A 17,604-nucleotide genomic window follows, 5' to 3' on the forward strand; every position below is an offset into this window, starting at 1 on the left:
TGTATGAACAAAGAGAATTGGAAATAAACCCAAAGTAGTAAAATCTAGAAATTTATAAGGTTGGAAATTGGGTTTGGGAAGTGAAAACTTCAAATTCGAGATTGGGGTTTTAGCCAAAATCCGTCGGATCTTCGATCAAATCATCTCTCAGGAAGATCCAACTGGGAATCTGATTAGGCCAACACCTATATTTTAGCCCATTTTGCAGGGCCAACTCGTTCTCCTTATTGTCCCCCACCTTTTATGACTCGTCTTATATACAATTGCAGACGAAGTACCCCTCTCTTTTCGAGTTACAAGGTATGCCAAATTTCGGGGACGAAATTTCTTGTAAGGTTAGGGGAATATTATACCCGCACCCAAACTACACCCTAATTCTTCGGGCCACGTTGAACTTTCATTGGTAGATGTTGCGACGCTGCCAATGGACAACACCTATGACCTTGAGCCATGGCAGTCAGGGGGATAACTGGAATAAAAGGGTGGAATTTCGATCTAATGGGCAATGTGACCACGTGAAGGTGAGCATTTAATCTTTAAATATCATGTTTACGTGCTCCCTTCGTAACCCTCGAAAGATGGGCCAAAGCCCGGAGTTTATTGCCTTGGGTTTACCCTATTTCTAAAGGACTAGACCCTGAGCTGGACTCACAGGGGTGAGTCCACAATTGCTGTAAGGTTTATTTTGGATAAAGTGTTGTGGGACCCAATTGTCCCATATCTCGGATTTCGTCGTGGTGTCCCCAGACATAGTGGGCTCCACCCTCTTCTTTTATATTTTGTTTTAGGCCTTAAAAGTGTGCCTAGGGACCCACTTGAGACCAAAAATGGGTTTTGGGGTTATGTGGTTAAACCAAACATGCCCTTACTTAAAGCCAACAATAAATAAGGGTCATAACCATTTAATGGTCATAACTTCTCTAACCTAACTAGAGCCGTGGAAACAAAAGAAGGGAAAAAAGAAAGAAGAGAAACGAAAGAAGAAAGAAGAGAAGGAAAGCAAGGAGGGAGATTGGAGGAAGATGTAGAAAACCTAAGACCTGTAACCAGTAACTTGAGAGAGAAGAGAAGATGGAAAAAGAATTGATTGTAATGCTTGAATTATTCAATTGATAGGTAAGCCCCTCTATTTATAATAGAGGGGAAATTACAATAGAAAGGGGAACTCCTAATCAGATTAGGAATTCCTAATCATGATAGGATTCCAAGTTACAATAGGAAAAGAACTAGAACTAACAACTCAAACTGAAACTAAGACTAACAACTCATAGTAGAATTAGGACTTGACATAATTAGAAACTAGGACTCCAACTAGGACTAGGAAAATAGAAGACACACATATCAACCAAATCACTGTTCACGTGAACAGTATCACATGAACAGTACTTCAACACTCCCCCTCAAGCTGGATTATACAAATAAGTAAAGAAAGAAGATCCAGCTTGAACTAAAAGGGAAAAAAGAACTCCATAATAATGCTAACACTCCCCCTCAAATTGGCGCATACAAGGTACTAATGCCCAACTTGAACAAAATGGGAAAAAACTAAGGTACAGCAAAATCCAGCTTGACATATGAATGCAGCTCCCAAATAAACCTTCAAGAACTTGAAAAAATAGATCTTCAAAACTTGGACATACATGATCAGCAAACCGGTACTAGAATGTCTTCCAAAAAAGGCAGCTTTCAACGATCTTCAATAGCTATCCAGTGATGAATCTCAAATTGTCATAGTGACATAGAATCTTGAAGTGAAATAACTAGAGCAGCAAGTAGCGAAAACAAACTGAATCAGGTAGTGGAAAAAAACTGTATCAACCCAATCGAAAGTCCCCAAATAGGCAACAACCAAATATCTTCAATATTTCAATACTTCAATCTCCCCCTTACGGCAAACTCAACTCAATAACGAAGGATACCCAATGGCAATAGTGGAGAAAACTGATCTTTTATGTTTTGCACCAATGTTCCTGAAAGTTCTGCGTTCTGTAATGTCTGCAGGTGTATTGTACATAATCCAGTTGAGTTTCAGATTAGGGAAACAATGGAGAAGGAAGGAAGATGTTAGAGAAGAAGGAGACAAGAGAGGGAAGAAGAGAGAGTTACGGTTCAAAGTTGTGTATGTTAGAGAGACTTCTCCAACCCACCTATATTGCTCAAATAGAATTACTAAAAGTATTACAATCACCTCCCTAGGGAGGTAAAAGGTAAAAAGACATAAAAAGTTAAAAATACATAATAAGGGAACTAGTTAGAAGTCTAGTTCCTGAACTACCCCGATACATATTTACTATCAACTCTAACACTCCCCCTCAAGTGGAGAATATATATTATGCATTCCCAGCTTGCTTAGAAGGCTATTAAACTGAGGAGAGCCAAGAGCTTTGGTGAGGATATCTGCCAACTGATCACCAGTCTTCACAAAGGGAGTACAAATGCAGCCAGAGTCTATCTTCTCCTTGATGAAGTGTCTATCAACCTCTATGTGCTTGGTTCGGTCATGTTGAACAGGATTGTGGGCAATACTGATGGCTGCCTTGTTATCACAGTAGAGTCTCATAGGACCTTCAGTGTCAAATCCCAGTTCCTGAACAAGTCTTCTCAACCATATAAGTTCACAAACTCCATGGGCCATAGCTCTAAATTCTGCCTCTGCGCTGGATCTAGCTACAACATGCTGTTTTTTGCTTCTCCATGTAACCAAATTACCCCCAACAAAGGTGCAATAACCGGAAGTGGATCTCCTGTCTGTAATGGAGCCAGCCCAATCAGCATCTGTGAAACCTTCCACTTTCAAGTGGTTATGTCTGGCATACAACAATCCTTTCCCTGGAGAAGACTTCAAATATCTAAGAATACGGTAAACGGCATCCAAGTGGCCACTCTTGGGAGCATGCATGAATTGGCTCACTACTCCCACTGCATAGGAGATATCTGGACGTGTCATGGCAAGATAGATAAGCTTCCCCACTAGCCTTTGGTACTTTCCCGCATCCACTAGAGAAGAACCACAATCTTCTCCTAGTTTATGATTTTGCTCAATAGGAGAATTGGCTGGTTTGCAGCCCAACATTCCAGTCTCTGTCAACAAGTCAAGAACAAACTTCCGTTGACATATATTAATTCCTTTCTTGGTCCTTGATACTTCAATGCCTAAGAAATACTTCAAGGGACCCAAGTCTTTAATTTCAAACTGTCGTGCCAAGTAACTCTTCAGGTTATCTATCTCAACTATATCATCTCCTGTGACCACAATATCATCAACATAAACAATAAGGGCTGTAATGGTACCATGGCCCCTCTTAGTAAAGAGAGTATGATCAGCTTGGCTCTGGGAATATCCATTCTTTAGAACGGCTTGCCGAAAGCGCTCAAACCATGCCTTTGGTGACTGTTTGAGACCATATAATGCCTTCTTGAGGAGACACACCTTCCCTTCAGCTGATGGCAGTTTGAAGCCTGGAGGAGTTTGCATGTACACTTCCTCTTCCAAATCCCCATGGAGAAAGGCATTCTTCACATCCAACTGGTATAATGGCCATTCTTTATTGGCAGCCAATGACAAAAGAACTCTAATTGAGTTGTGTTTGGCAACCGGAGCAAATGTCTCCTGATAGTCAATTCCATAGACTTGACTGTATCCCTTAGCCACCAACCTTGCTTTGTATCTCTCAACACTCCCATTAGATTTGTACTTGATTGTGTAGACCCATCTGCATCCAACAGGGACACGTCCCTTAGGAAGATCCACCAGTTGCCAAGTACCATTCTTCTCAAGTGCCATCATTTCCTCAGACATAGCTTGTCTCCATTTTGGGTCAGACATAGCATCAATAACATTTTTGGGAGTAGAAGCAGCAGAGAGGGCAGTAACAAAGGCAAGACCTGTAGGAGAAAGAGCATCATAGGAAACAAACTGGGCTATAGGATTAGTACAAGCTCTTTTCCCTTTGCGAACAGCAATAGGGAGGTCTAAATCACATAAAGAAGGAGAAGGGAGATCACCTGAGTTAGAAGAGTGGATCTCAGGTTGTGGATCTGGATCCAAAGAGGACTCTTGGTAGGTCTTCTTTCTTTCATTATGCAAGCCTTCACCTTTTCTGTATGTAATGTGGTAATCTTTCTCCTTACTAGGACCACTGGCAGTTCTGTCAACCACCGAATCAGTATGCACATCATCCAGATTCACAGACTTCCCAATGTCAAACATAAAGGGAGAGATAGGTAGTGGGTAATGGAGAGAATCAGCAGCCTGTTCATTCCCACAATTCTCCCCCTGAAGAGGATGCTGAGATGGGGCAAAAAAAGGAATAGATTCAAGGAAGGTGACATCTTTAGAGGTAAAGCACCGGCGAGAAGAAGCATGGTAGCACCAGTAACCTTTAGAAGTAGAAGAGTAGCCAAGAAAAAGACACTTGAGGGCTTTGGGATCAAGTTTTGTGCGATGTGATTTGTTAACATGCACATAACAAACACGACCAAAGATTTTAGGAGGAAGAGAGAAAGCGAAACTGTGGAGATAAGATGTCTAAGGGAGATTTGAAACCAAGAAGTTTGGTTGGCATGCGATTGATGAGGAAAGAAGCGAGTGAGAAGAGCGGAGACCAAAAAGTCTTGGGAACATGCATACCAAACAAGAGACTACGGGTGACCTCCAATAAATGGCGATTTTTCCTCTCAGCAACCCCATTTTGTTGGGGTGTGTCAACACACGCTAACTGATGGAGAATGCCATTCTTAGTAAAGAAAGCTTGGAGACCACTAAACATATATTCTCCCCCTTTATCAGACCGGACAACTTTGATACGAGTATCAAACTGAGTAAGGATCATTTGATAAAAATTCTGAAATGCCTCACAAACATCACTCTTATTTTTCAGAAGAACAGTCCAAGTGGCACGAGAAAAATCATCAACAAAAGAGACAAAGTAACGAAAGCCAAATAAAGAAGTAGTGGGAGAAGGTCCCCAAACATCAGTATGTATAATATGGAAAGGAGCAGCAGTTCTATTACCATGATATAGATAAGAGGAGCGACAATGTTTGGCCAACATACATGGTTCACATTCAAAAACATGGGAAGATGCAACAGAAGAAAATAAGTGAGGTAAATGTTTCCTCATTACAACAAAAGATGGATGGCCTAGACGCCGATGCCATAACATAACAGACTCCGCTGAACTACTGTCATCACGTCCACACACATAGGACTGAGCTGTGGGTACACTAGGATAAAAAAGGTAAAGGCCTTTCTCCTCACGTCCGCTACCAATAATCCTCTTCGTCACCAAATCCTGAAAGAGACAGTGAGAAGGAAAAAAGGTGACACAACAGTTGAGGGATTTAGTCAAGTGACTTACAGATAAAAGGTTAACAGCAAGGTTAGGAACATGAAGAACTGAGGTAAGGGAAATAAAGGAGGTAACAGGGATACTACCTTTACCAGATATCGAGGAAAGGGATCCATCAGCTATCCTGACTTTATCCTTACCAGAGCAAATGGTATAGGTATCATAAGTAGAGGACATACCAGTCATGTGGTCAGTGGCACCAGAGTCAATGACCCAAGACTGGGCTGCAGTAGAGGCTGTAGCGGAGACCTGCAAGGCTGAGGACGAAGATGAGCTGGCCACGGTAGATGCAGGAGATGTGCTCAAGCGGGCTATAATCCGGCCGTGTCAACCAAGATAGGATCATCTGTGGAGCATCCGCGATCGTCACGGAGTGAGCTCGAGCTCCCCTCTACGACCACCACGACTACGTGTGCTAGGGGCGACCATGAAGGGACCAACACCTATCCTTGGTGTGCCCGGTTCTCCCACGTGATCACATTTAAACCTGTCTCTCCCAACTCCACTGGCACCAATTGTCTCTACTACACTGGCTGCCTCACGAGTGGGCCCTTGGCCTCTACTACCCCCAAGGGTGTCTCGAAAAAAACTGGAATTGAGAGCTGACTTGTCATGAGATGATGCTGATGTGGAGTCCATAGTGACACGGCGAGTCTCCTCACTCTGTAGGTAACTACAGACCTCACTAAGAGATGGAAGAGGAGATCGGCCTAAGAGTTGGAGCCGGATGGGTTCATAGTCTGGGTTCAGACCACCAAGTAAAGTGAACACCCGCTCCCTTTCAAAGGTCTGATACACCTTCGCTTCATCCGCCGGGTTAATCAAATGGAGGTCCCGGTAGTGGTCATATTCTTCCAAAAGACTAAGGAAGGCATGATAGTACTCAGAGATAGTTCTGTCCCCTTGCCGCATGGAATGAATCTTTTGGTGCAGCTGATACACTTTGGCAGAGTCACCCACTCTGTCATAGGCCTGAGAGACACTATCCCAGATGGCCTTGGCAGTCTCCTTTCTTATAAATCTTCTCCCAATCTCAGGCTTCATGGAGAAGATCAACCATGTCATGACTGTAGAGTTCTCAGTCTCCCATTTCTCATAAGTAGGTGCATTCGGCTCTGGAGGCTTGATAGCACCTGTGATGTACCCAAGCTTCCCTTTGCTCCTAAGGGAAAGTTTCACGGAATGTGACCAGTCCAAGTAATTTGTCTCATCAAGTTTCACAAAGGAAAGCTGAAACTGTGTGCTTTCATAGGCAAATTGAGGAGAAGGGACAGGTATACCAGGTCCCGAAATCTCAGAATCAGCCATTGTTCAAGTGGGGAGTACACACTCTACCCAAATAATAAAAAAAACTTCCAAACAGGTCTGATAACACAGAACCAGCAAGTAAAGGCAGCCTGTAGAGGCACAAGTAAAGGAAAAAAGCAGGAAAAAGGGGCTTCACCCTAGCATTCACCAAGAAATAACATATCTGAAACAATCTTAAGGCCCTCACACAGGCTGATGTTAAACATTTCTCAGCAAAGGCAGCAATACATAGCAGTCCAGTAAATAAGAGGAGAGAGAAATTGCAGTGAGAAATTGCATCCCGATATTACCTAGGCGAAACAGAGATTCCACGAAAGAGAGTACTGCTCAAGCGAGAGTGGAAGATTGAAACCAAGGCCGAGATGGGATGAAAAGAACACCCTTGGGGATTCTATGGAGCCATTCCAAGGCTGAAACCAAGGCCGAGAGAGAGAGAACCAGGGGCTCGAACTTGAAGCTGGCGGTAATAGTTGCAGGTGATGGAATGGCTTCAAAACTTCATAATAGCTTCTACCAAGCTCAAAGAACACCTCCAAATAGATGAGTAGGTTATTTCCAACCTATTTCATACTTCTATACCACAGATTTTTTACATTGGTAGCTTCTCTTTGAAACCCTTTGAATCCTAGGATTCCAAAGAGAAGAAAAGAATAGAGAAGAGCAACCAAATATGACTCTCAAACCAACCTGCTCTGATACCAAGTTGAGTTTCAGATTAGGGAAACAATGGAGAAGGAAGGAAGATGTTAGAGAAGAAGGAGACAAGAGAGGGAAGAAGAGAGAGTTACGGTTCAAAGTTGTGTATGTTAGAGAGACTTCTCCAACCCACCTATATTGCTCAAATAGAATTACTAAAAGTATTACAATCACCTCCCTAGGGAGGTAAAAGGTAAAAAGACATAAAAAGTTAAAAATACATAATAAGGGAACTAGTTAGAAGTCTAGTTCCTGAACTACCCCTGATACATATTTACTATCAACTCTAACAAATCCCCCTTTCACGTGTAGTACACGTGGACATAACAGAGATGATGTAAGAGATAGGGCAAAAACATAACATACCAGAATTTTCCAAGAGGTGCTAAGGGTAATTAAAAAGGAAGGAATGGCAAAATTGGAGAATACCATTAACTTCCAAAGCGGTTATGGGTATATGCCAAAGGTATGGGATATGAAGGGAATTAGAATTATTGAAAGGGAACGGTGTTGGAAAAAAAGGATGGCATGGCTGTAATTTGGTAAAAATCCACTTTTAAATACAATCCAAGCCAAAGGGCAAACTGGTAATAAACCAGAATTTTCAAGGGTCAATTGGGTAGTCAAATAGGAGAATGTATTAAATAGGTAATGGCAGTGCCGTAAATAACCAGAATTTTGCAAGGGTTTTTTGGTAATCAAAAAACAATGGATTGCAATAAGTAAAATGATGGTTATGGAGAGTGGTAATTTGGTAAATAATCAAAATTTTCAAGAGGCTCTTGGGTAAATAAATAGGGGAATGGCACAGTCGTAATTAAGGTGAAATCCAATTTTAGCACAAGCTAAGGCAAAAGGGTAAATCTGGAATGAATTATAAAATAATGACAAAGGAGACTTAGCCACAAAGGAAGGGGTATATACGGAAACACATAAAGTAGATAAAGATATGACTAAAGGAGATACCGTAGATGGACTTTAAGTGGAAGGGTAGTTTGGAGAAACAATATTAAAAACAGTTTAAAGATAAATACCATGACTAGCAAAAGAGGGAAGTCACGATGAAGAGGAAGTCTACTTCCTCACAAAACAGAGGCAGTGTTACCAACAAGGCTGTGAAACCACGACTCTTGCGGGAGTAGGCTCTCTTCTTATAGCGGACTACAATCAACAATCGGCGAGAGATAGCAGCAACAATCGATACCAGTTGAGACAACGCAGCATCGATCAGCTAGCACAGCGAGATATTGATGAACAAGCAAATACTTGATGGAGAATGAAGGCGAGACAGCAAAGCGGTTCAATCGATCAACAAATCATGGTAGTATAACAAGTGCAAATCGAGGCGCATGTAGCAAACCAACAGCTAATACTTTCTTGTAATCGAAACAAGAAAGAAAACGAACTAACGTGAAGTCTTCTTCCTTTCGAAACCAGAACCCACAGTGGAAATCAAGGAAAGATAGGCACTAATCCAAGGGGGAATCGAGGTGGAGAAACCCTTAGCTGCAGATTCAACATCAACATCTCTGTTCAATTCGACATTGTTCGTGTAGCCTCCAATAGAAACGAGAAAACCTAGTTCAAATATGATCTTCAGCAGTAGCAGCAAACCGATACCCAAATATTGAAGCAGTAATAGATAGAAGACCATATAAATCTTCGATCATCAAATCAGCAGAACAACGTTTTCACAATCACAAGTATAATTTTTCATAAAAAACCTTCATTGAAACGCATACAAAACCCTAGTTTTCCTTCTTTGAACTAGGGTTTCCTTCTTCAACCAGAAACCCAAGACGACTCTCAAAACGGCAACTGGTTATAGCTCTGATACCATGTAGAAAACCTAGGACCTGTAACCAGTAACTTGACAGAGAAGAGAAGATGGAAAGGGGAACTCCTAATCAGATTAGGAATTCCTAATCATGATAGGATTCCAAGTTACAATAGGAAAAGAACTAGAACTAACAACTCAAACTGAAACTAAGACTAACAACTCACAGTAGAATTAGGACTTTACATAATTAGAAACTAGGACTCCAACTAGGACTAGGAAAATAAAAGATACACATATCAACCAAATCACTGTTTACGTGAACAGTGTCACATGAACAGTACTTCAACAGAAGATTTAGGGCTCGTGGAGTTCAACTATAGGTGCTTCTTGCCTTTTTAGTTCAGGTAAGTTCTTGGGTCTCTCTCTATCTTCTTTATTTCTTTTGGGTTTGGGGAAGAACCGTTGAGGTAGAGGGGTTTTGACCTAGGGTTCCACTTGGAACCCAAGGATGTCTATGGTTTAGGTATCTTACCTTATTGGGGGCTTGAAGCTGACCTCCAAGACCTCTCTATACCTTCTATTGGAATTGATTTCTTGGATCTAGGGTTCTTGATGGAGAAACCCTAGATTTTGATCATTTGAAATGATTTACTCTTCGAACCCAACTAACCCTTGATTGGGGTGGGATATTATGACCCTGGGTGACTTAAAGACCTTTTCCCCAAGTCCTTGTGGACTAAAACCCAAGTGAAATCGAGTTGGGGACCTCAAACCTTAGGAATTTCAGATTCAGCAGCGAGGTGGACCCAGCCCAGAGTCCGCCCGGTGACTCCGCATGCTTGCAGGTTCATGTTGGACCCAGGAGTAGACCCAGCCCAAAGTCCGCCCATGAGTCCGCATGCTTGCTGGTTCATGTTGGACCCAGGAGTGGACCCAGCCCAGAGTCCGCCCCGTGAGTCCGCATGCTTGCTAGTTTGTGCTGGACCCAAGAGTGGACCCCAACCAAAGTCCACCCAAGAGTCTGGTCCTGGTTTTTGGAGCATTTTGCCCTGGTTGGACCCAAGCACTGTGCCTCCACTCAGAGTCCACTTGGACTCTGTTATCCTTCCTTAAAGCTTAACCTTTGGAGACCTTTTGGGACCCTCCTCCTACCTTACCTAACTTACTTTCTCACGCTTCTTTAGGCACCATTACTCTTACGGTGAGGCTTATCATACGTTGATCGCCGATGAATAAACGAATCGCGAACTAATAGGTGAGTGGGTGTGGATTTGATTTAATTTGGGAGTGTTTTGCATTATGTTATGCTTGTATGTCATTTCTCATGCATACTCATTCTTGCATTATTATAACCATGTTTGTGGAAATTGCGAATGTATGCGCTATGAATGTGGCTTGTTAACGTCTTCATCATGTTTATAATTGGTTTGTCATGCGCCGTGTCGTGATGGTACCCGGGTGATAGATGGTATGGGACGTTGATGCACCCGGAATACCTCTCGATACGATAGTATCATATTGCATCATACGGTTAGTGCTATTATATGGTTTGTCATGCACCGTGTCGTGCTGGTACTCGGGTACTAGATGGTATGGGACATTGATGCACCCGGAATACCTCTCGACACGATAGTTCATATAGTATTCGGTTAGGGTTATGTTCCCCTTGCTACGACCCTTACCAATAGGGGTTTAGGTGTTGGGTAATCAAGGCTCCCTGTGTGCATGAGGAGTGATTCGAGGCCAGGTCAGGGATGACCATTGGTTATTGGGGTTTGCCTCCGGGTGGCGAGTGGCTTCCACCGGCGCGAACCCCATTGTAACAATTGAGGTCACATTTCGGTGATAAGATAAGTGATCCGCGATGTTACCCGAATTGTTGTAGTAGCAAGCACCTAGTGACTTAGACATGTTTGCTAGGTGGCTAATATTGTTAATTAATTCATGCATCATGGACTATGTGTTATTGTTTGTATGTTCCCCATCCCCTCACTGGGCTCAGTGGAGCTTACCCCTCTTTGCGCAACTTTTTTTAGATGCATTGCAGGTGATGTTTTGGTGGAAATCTCTGTGGCTCTTTCTTTTGGATAAGTTTTGCTCGGTGTTGTTGACGTGCAGTCGATGACTTCTATCTATGATGTTGATTAAATGTTGATGACTGTGCCAATGGGGCACTTGGATCGAGACACTTATTTCTTGGTTCCTTTTAAGTTTCCTCATTTGTTTGGTATAAACTCTTTAATATTACTGTTGTTTTTAGTTTTAGTTAATCTCTTGAGAAAAAATGTAATATATTAGTTGTCTATTACTTAGACTTTTGAACTCTTCTATTATTGTAAACGCTTCCGCACTTTGTATATACATTTACTTTTATTGTAAATGTATTTCTTCCCGCACTTTGGCGTACATATAAGTTGTATTGAGTTTACTGTGATTCGAGCCACTGCATCGAGATCCTGGCGGTGTGGGGTGACACGTGTCATCCTAATCATACCCCCTTTTATTGTATTTTATCCCTTTTTGGGATGGGGGCGTGACATACGGTGGATGCACAAATATTGAGTCAAATGTTGAACTCAATGGATAATCAAATTGCAAACCTGGTTACTCACATTGACATAGTAAAAGATTTATGGGACTACTTGAATGTCCTCTATTCTGGGAAGGACAACTTGTCTCGGATTTATGACCTGTCCCAAGCTTTTTATAAAGTGGATCAGAAGACTCTGACTGTAACCCAATGTTTTGCGGAATTCAAGCGACTATATGAGGAGTTGAATTCCATTCTTCCTAACACATCTGATGTGAAAGAGATGCAGCAACAGCGAGAGTAGCTGGCAATTATGGTATTTTTGGGTGGACTTCGAAAATAATTTGAGCCAGTATGGTCTCAAATCCTCGGTGGGGATAGAGTCACCACAATTCCAGAAGCTTTTTCTCGACTTTTACGGGTTTCTCGTGAGAACAGCCAAGATTCCACTCATGGTAATGAGAGTTCAGCTCTTACAGCCTTTCCCGACCGTGGGTCCAATGGTGGGACAGGTACAGGCAGCAGTGGTGGTAGCCGTGGTCGTGGGTCAGGTAACAGTAAAGCACCCACATCCGGTACTTCAGAGACTTTAGGACAGGTGCGCACTTGTCATCATTGTGGCAAAGCTGGTCACATTCAACGCTTTTGTTGGAAGCTTCATGGTAAACCACCTCAGTTTGCAAATTCATCCAGCAGTGATCTGGTGGTTACCCCTCCTTCCAAGCCTGAGGATAAAACAGTGACTATGTCTGATGAAGATTATGAGCGATTTACTTAATTTCAGAATTCTCAGTCATCTCAGTTCTCCACTGCTACCCTAGTTCAGCCAGGTACTGCTATTGCATGCCTATCATCTACTTCTCATCCCTGGATCATTGATTCAGGTGCTTCGGACCATATGACTAGAGCATCAGGTATTTTTTCTTCATTTTGTGAATCTTCTTCCAATGTTGTGTTAGCCGATGGATCTCTTGCTAAAGTTCGGGATACAGGTACTGTGCAAGTTACCCCCTCTTTGTCGTTGTCCTCCATTTCTTACTTGCCCAAATTTCCTTTTAATTTATTATCTGTTCGAAAATTTACCAAAGCTAACAATTGTTCGGTTACCTTTTTTCCTAATGATTGTGAGTTTCAGGATCTCCAGTCGAGGAAGACGATTGGTAGAGGTCGCGTATCTGGGGAACTGTATCTTCTTGATGACGCATCCACTGTGGCATGTTCGAGTGTGGCACTTACTCATCAGATTCATTGTCGTTTGGGTCATCCTTCATTGCAAAGTTTGAAGATTTTAGATAGTCGGTTTCAGTCCTTGTCTAGTTTACAGTGTGAGTCTTGTCAGTTTGGGAAACTTCACCGTGTAAATATTCCCCCTCAGGTCAATAACAGGGCCGTCCAACCTTTTTCTTTAGTTCATTCTGATGTGTAGGGTCCGTGCCCTGTTCCTTCTGTGCTAGGTTTTTGTTACTTTGTCACTTTTGTAGATGACTTTTCCAGAGTCACCTGGATTTATTTAATGATCGTTCTGAATTTTTTTCCATTTTCTGTACCTTTGTGCTTGAAATTCAGAATCAGTTTACTACTTCTTTGAAAGTTCTTCGAAGTGACAATGCAAAAGAATATTTTTCTACTCCTTTTAATGAGTTTATGGTTCAGCATGGGATCATTCATCAGTCCTCCTGTGCGAATACACCTCAACAAAATGGTGTAGCCGAGAGGAAGAACAAACATTTGATGGAAGTTACTCGATCTCTTTTATTTGAGATGAAAGTGGCTAAAATTTTTTGGGCTGATGCTGTTTTGACTGCGTGTTATCTTATGAACCGCATGCCTTCTTCTCTTTTGGGTGGTGGCATTCCATATTCTTTGTTGTTCCCTTCCCATCCATTGTTTGTCTTACCACACGTGTTTTTGGGTGTGTTTGTTTTATTCGGGATCATCGTCCTGGTTGCTCAAAGTTGGATCCTAGAGCTCTTAAATGTCTTTTCGTGGGGTATTCTAAAACCCAAAAGGGTTACCGTTGTTATTCTTTGATTTAAGAAAGTATTTTGTTACCGTTGATGTCTCCTTTGATTCTACTCCATTTGTTACATCCTCGCTGCCTGCTTCAGAGTTGGACGATGATCTCCCTCTTTACGTTGTCAATACTTCTTCTCCTGTGCAGGATCCTTTGCCTCCAGTGCCACATCCAACACAACCACTGGCTATTTTTCGTCGTCGCCCACCTGATGCGCCGACACATCGCATTACACCTATAGAGAGATACAGTACCTAGGCAGCACCATCTACCACGTCCTCCTTGCCTTCAGATCCCCCTTCAAGTACTTCCTCCTCTGCTACTGTACCTCCTATTTCTGATCTTGATGTTCCTATTGCTACCCGTAAGTGGGTTCAGAGTTGTACCCAACACCTTATTAATCATTTTATGTCCTATGCTCGTTTGTCCTCTTCTTTTGTTGCTTGTTTGTCTACTATTGACAGTTATCCTATTCCTAAGTCGGTGGTAGAGGCCTTGGCTCACCCTGGGTGGAGGGCTACCATGACTGAGGAGTTATCTGCTCTGAAGGACAATCAGACATGGGATCTTGTTTCTTTACCCTCTGGTAAGTCTGCTATTGGTTGTCGCTGGATATTTGTAGTGAAGGTTAATCCTGATGGGTCTGTGGCTTGGTTGAAGGCCCGTCTTGTTGCTAAAGGCTATGCCCAGGTCTATGGTGTGGACTATCTGGATACTTTCTCTTTGGTTGAAGCTTACTTCTGTTCGCATTTTGATTTCATTGGCTTCTATACATCACTGGCCGTTGTTTCAGCTAGACGTCAAGAATGCATTCTTGCAGGCGGATCTCCTTGAGGAGGTGTATATGGAGCAACCTCCCGGTTTTGTTGCTCAGGGGGAGTCTGGTAAGGTGTGTAAGTTGAGGAAATCTTTGTATGGGCTGAAATAGTCACCGCGAGCGTGGTTTGGCTGTTTTACAGATGTTGTGCTGGAGTTTGGTTTGATTCGGTCTGAGAGTGATCACTCAGTGTTTTCAGGCAGTCAGATGCAGGGAAGATATTTTTGGTAGTTTACGTAGATGATATTGTTATCGCAGGGGATGACTCTTCAGGTATTGAGAACTTGAAGACATATTTGGGACAGCAATTCTAGACTAAGGACCTGGGACGACTGAAGTATTTCTTGGGTATTGAGGTAGCTCAATCAAGGAAAGGGATTTCGCTCTCACAGCGAAAGTATGTGCTAGATTTACTTTCAGAGACAGGATTATTGGGATCTAGGCCTTTGGATACTCCTATGGATCCAAATGTGAAACTTATGGCAGAGGATGGGGATGTTCTGGATGATCCAGAAAAGTATCGAAGGCTTGTAGGGAAACTCAACTATTTGACTGTGACTAGACCTGACATCTCTTTTCCTGTCAGTGTGCTGAGTCAATTTATGTACGCGCCTCGGACAGCTCATTGGGAGGCAGTTATAAGGGTGTTGCGATATATTAAGAAGGATCCAGGGCGTGGTCTCTTATACTCTAATCATGGTCATAGAAGGATTGACGGATTTACTGATGCGGATTGGGCAAGATCTCCTATTGATCGAAAGTCTATTTCAGGCTATTGTCTTTGTTGGAGGGAACCTAGTTTCATGGAAGAGCAAGAAACAGACTGTAGTAGCTCGATCTAGTACAGAGTCAGAGTATCGGGCTATGGCTCATGGCACTTGTGAACTAATGTGGATTAGATAGTTGATGACTGAACTTGGATTTGGTGATGATTCTCCTATGCTGTTGTGGTGTGACAGTCAGGCGGCTATTCATATTTCTGAGAATCCTGTGTTTCATGAGAGAACGAAACACATTGAGGTTGATTGTCATTTTGTTCATGAGAAGCTGCAGCAAGGGATTATTTCTCCTCGTCATATTTGCACTGGGGAGCTGCTTGCTGATTTGTTCACCAAGCCTTTGGGAAGTATGAGTATAAATTATATTTGTACCAAGCTGGGCATGATTAACATCTATGCTCCAGCTTGAGGGGGAGTGTTAGGAGTAAGGGGCAGTCGTGAATAGGGAGCTAGCATCAGCTCCTATTCACGATTCCTCTAATGAGGGGTATTTTTGTCTATGGTGTGTTTATTATTTACCCTATTTAATATATTGATTTGGCAGCAGTCAATCTTACGACTGCAGCCCCAATTGTGCAGTTTCTTTCCTTCCTTCACCTCTCTTCTTCTTTCTTCTTCTTCTTCACTTAAATTTACAATATGAAACCCTAACCAGAATCCAACATGAATCCACTGTGAAACCTTAACCTGAATCCACCGACTGAACCCACCATGAAGTATTGCTGGAACCGCTCACTGGAGTTGTGAAGAGAAGCAAGATGGTAGGAATTGCAGAAAGGAGGAAGAAAGAAGAAAAAATTGCCCTTCACTATCGGGTATTGAGAAGGAATAAGAGAAAGAAAGGCAAATTACTTTTTGTTCCTAAGCTTAAATCCAACAAGTAGATGTAAAGGGTAAAAATGTGCAGTGAGCCCTGCCAGGTTCACTGACCCAGTATCACTTAGTTTTTCCCTTTAAAAATGCCATCAAATACTAATGAAAAAGAAGTGCAGGTATAAAATGCATGTCCAACTAGACATCCCAATGTGGAAATAGAAATAAATAAAGAAATTCTCCTTGGGGCCTACCTATCCAAAAAAAAAATGAATGAAGTCTGTTATACTGTTCATTAATATAAGAACTAGGAAAATGAAAAGGACATATTTTTCAGTCAGATTGAAATTCTGTTATGGTACCCTAATTCCAGGTATAAGCTATACAAAAGGGGGGAAAGAATTATGGGAGGATTATTAATAACTGCAATCACCTATAATAGCTGATCTCAAACTTACCTCACTCAGACTGGGTCGTTGACCTGGTTCTTTACTTGGAGTCATTAGATTGTGATTGTGCTCAGGTACAAACTTTGTGACAACCCATTTACTACCATCCCTCGCAGCTACCCGTATCATTGCTTTACATCCTTCTCTTGTGATGGGCCTTGGTGGAAGAATCCTATCTTTTCTAAGTGTATGTTTTGCTGCACGAAAACCTTCTTGCGAGCAAACATAGTCCCGAGCTATATTTGTCCTGTTTTTCTGCGAATGTCGAATACGATTTGTGCGTACTGTGAAACCTATATGTTTCGCATATGCACTATAAAACTCCCTTGCATCATCTACTGAATTAAATGACATTCCAGTGTATGGTTCTAAGGGTTCATCATTTGGAGTTAACTCTTCTCTAGACATTTCTTTCAGTGTCATCTCATTATTCCCATCTATTTGTGAATCACAAAACTCCAAAAGCTCATCTTCTTTTGTTTCATGCTCATCAAAATTTCGACTATTAGAACCCTTCTCACTCTCTATGAAGCCAAATCCTTCACCCAAGGTGCTTGACATTAGGTTCCTAGCACAAAAATTTATTAATCAATGAATAGACAAATCTCCCATTATTGAAATTATAATATCCATAGTTTAAGAAGTTGATGCTGCATATACCTTTCCTACAACTTATACATTATGTTGTCTACAAATAAATAAATTAAGACAACCTTTTTTGCTGGATCATCCTCACAGACATGCCTTTCAAGGACAGTATCACTCTACGGTCCATTCAAGATCAACAGAAAGACAACCTCTTTTGCTGGATCTCCTCACAAACAATTATAATCTCTAAACTATCAAGTCTTAGCTTTTCATATTTTTGGTCCTTTTTTTTTGTGGGAAAATTTGCAGTTTCACTTCATATAATAAAAGATTCTGTTTGACAGTGTGCTAGAATAATAGTCAGCAAGCACGGACCATGAATAGCTAAAACGATGATCTGACATCATTAGCATCTGAAACCAAAAGCAGGATATAGGATTCAGGCCTTAAAATCTGGAGATGTTGTGCTAGTTAAGAAA

General features: G+C 41.9%; 1 protein-coding gene across 1 annotated transcript in view; it reads right to left on the bottom strand.

Annotated features, from left to right (window-relative positions):
• Window positions 1-17,368, bottom strand: part of LOC122647644 (protein FAR1-RELATED SEQUENCE 7-like) — a gene marked incomplete at its 3' end in the record, with an annotated part of 81,066 nt that extends 63,698 nt beyond the window's left edge. Inside the window, exon 1 of the mRNA XM_043841003.1 lies at window positions 16,547-17,368. Within this exon, the coding sequence (XP_043696938.1) occupies window positions 16,547-17,098 (552 nt within the window). The remainder of the gene's footprint in view (window positions 1-16,546) is intronic.
• Window positions 17,369-17,604: the final 236 nt, after the last annotated feature.

The sequence above is a fragment of the Telopea speciosissima genome, unplaced genomic scaffold, assembly GCF_018873765.1.
Source record: "Telopea speciosissima isolate NSW1024214 ecotype Mountain lineage unplaced genomic scaffold, Tspe_v1 Tspe_v1.0104, whole genome shotgun sequence".
NCBI lineage: Eukaryota > Viridiplantae > Streptophyta > Magnoliopsida > Proteales > Proteaceae > Telopea > Telopea speciosissima.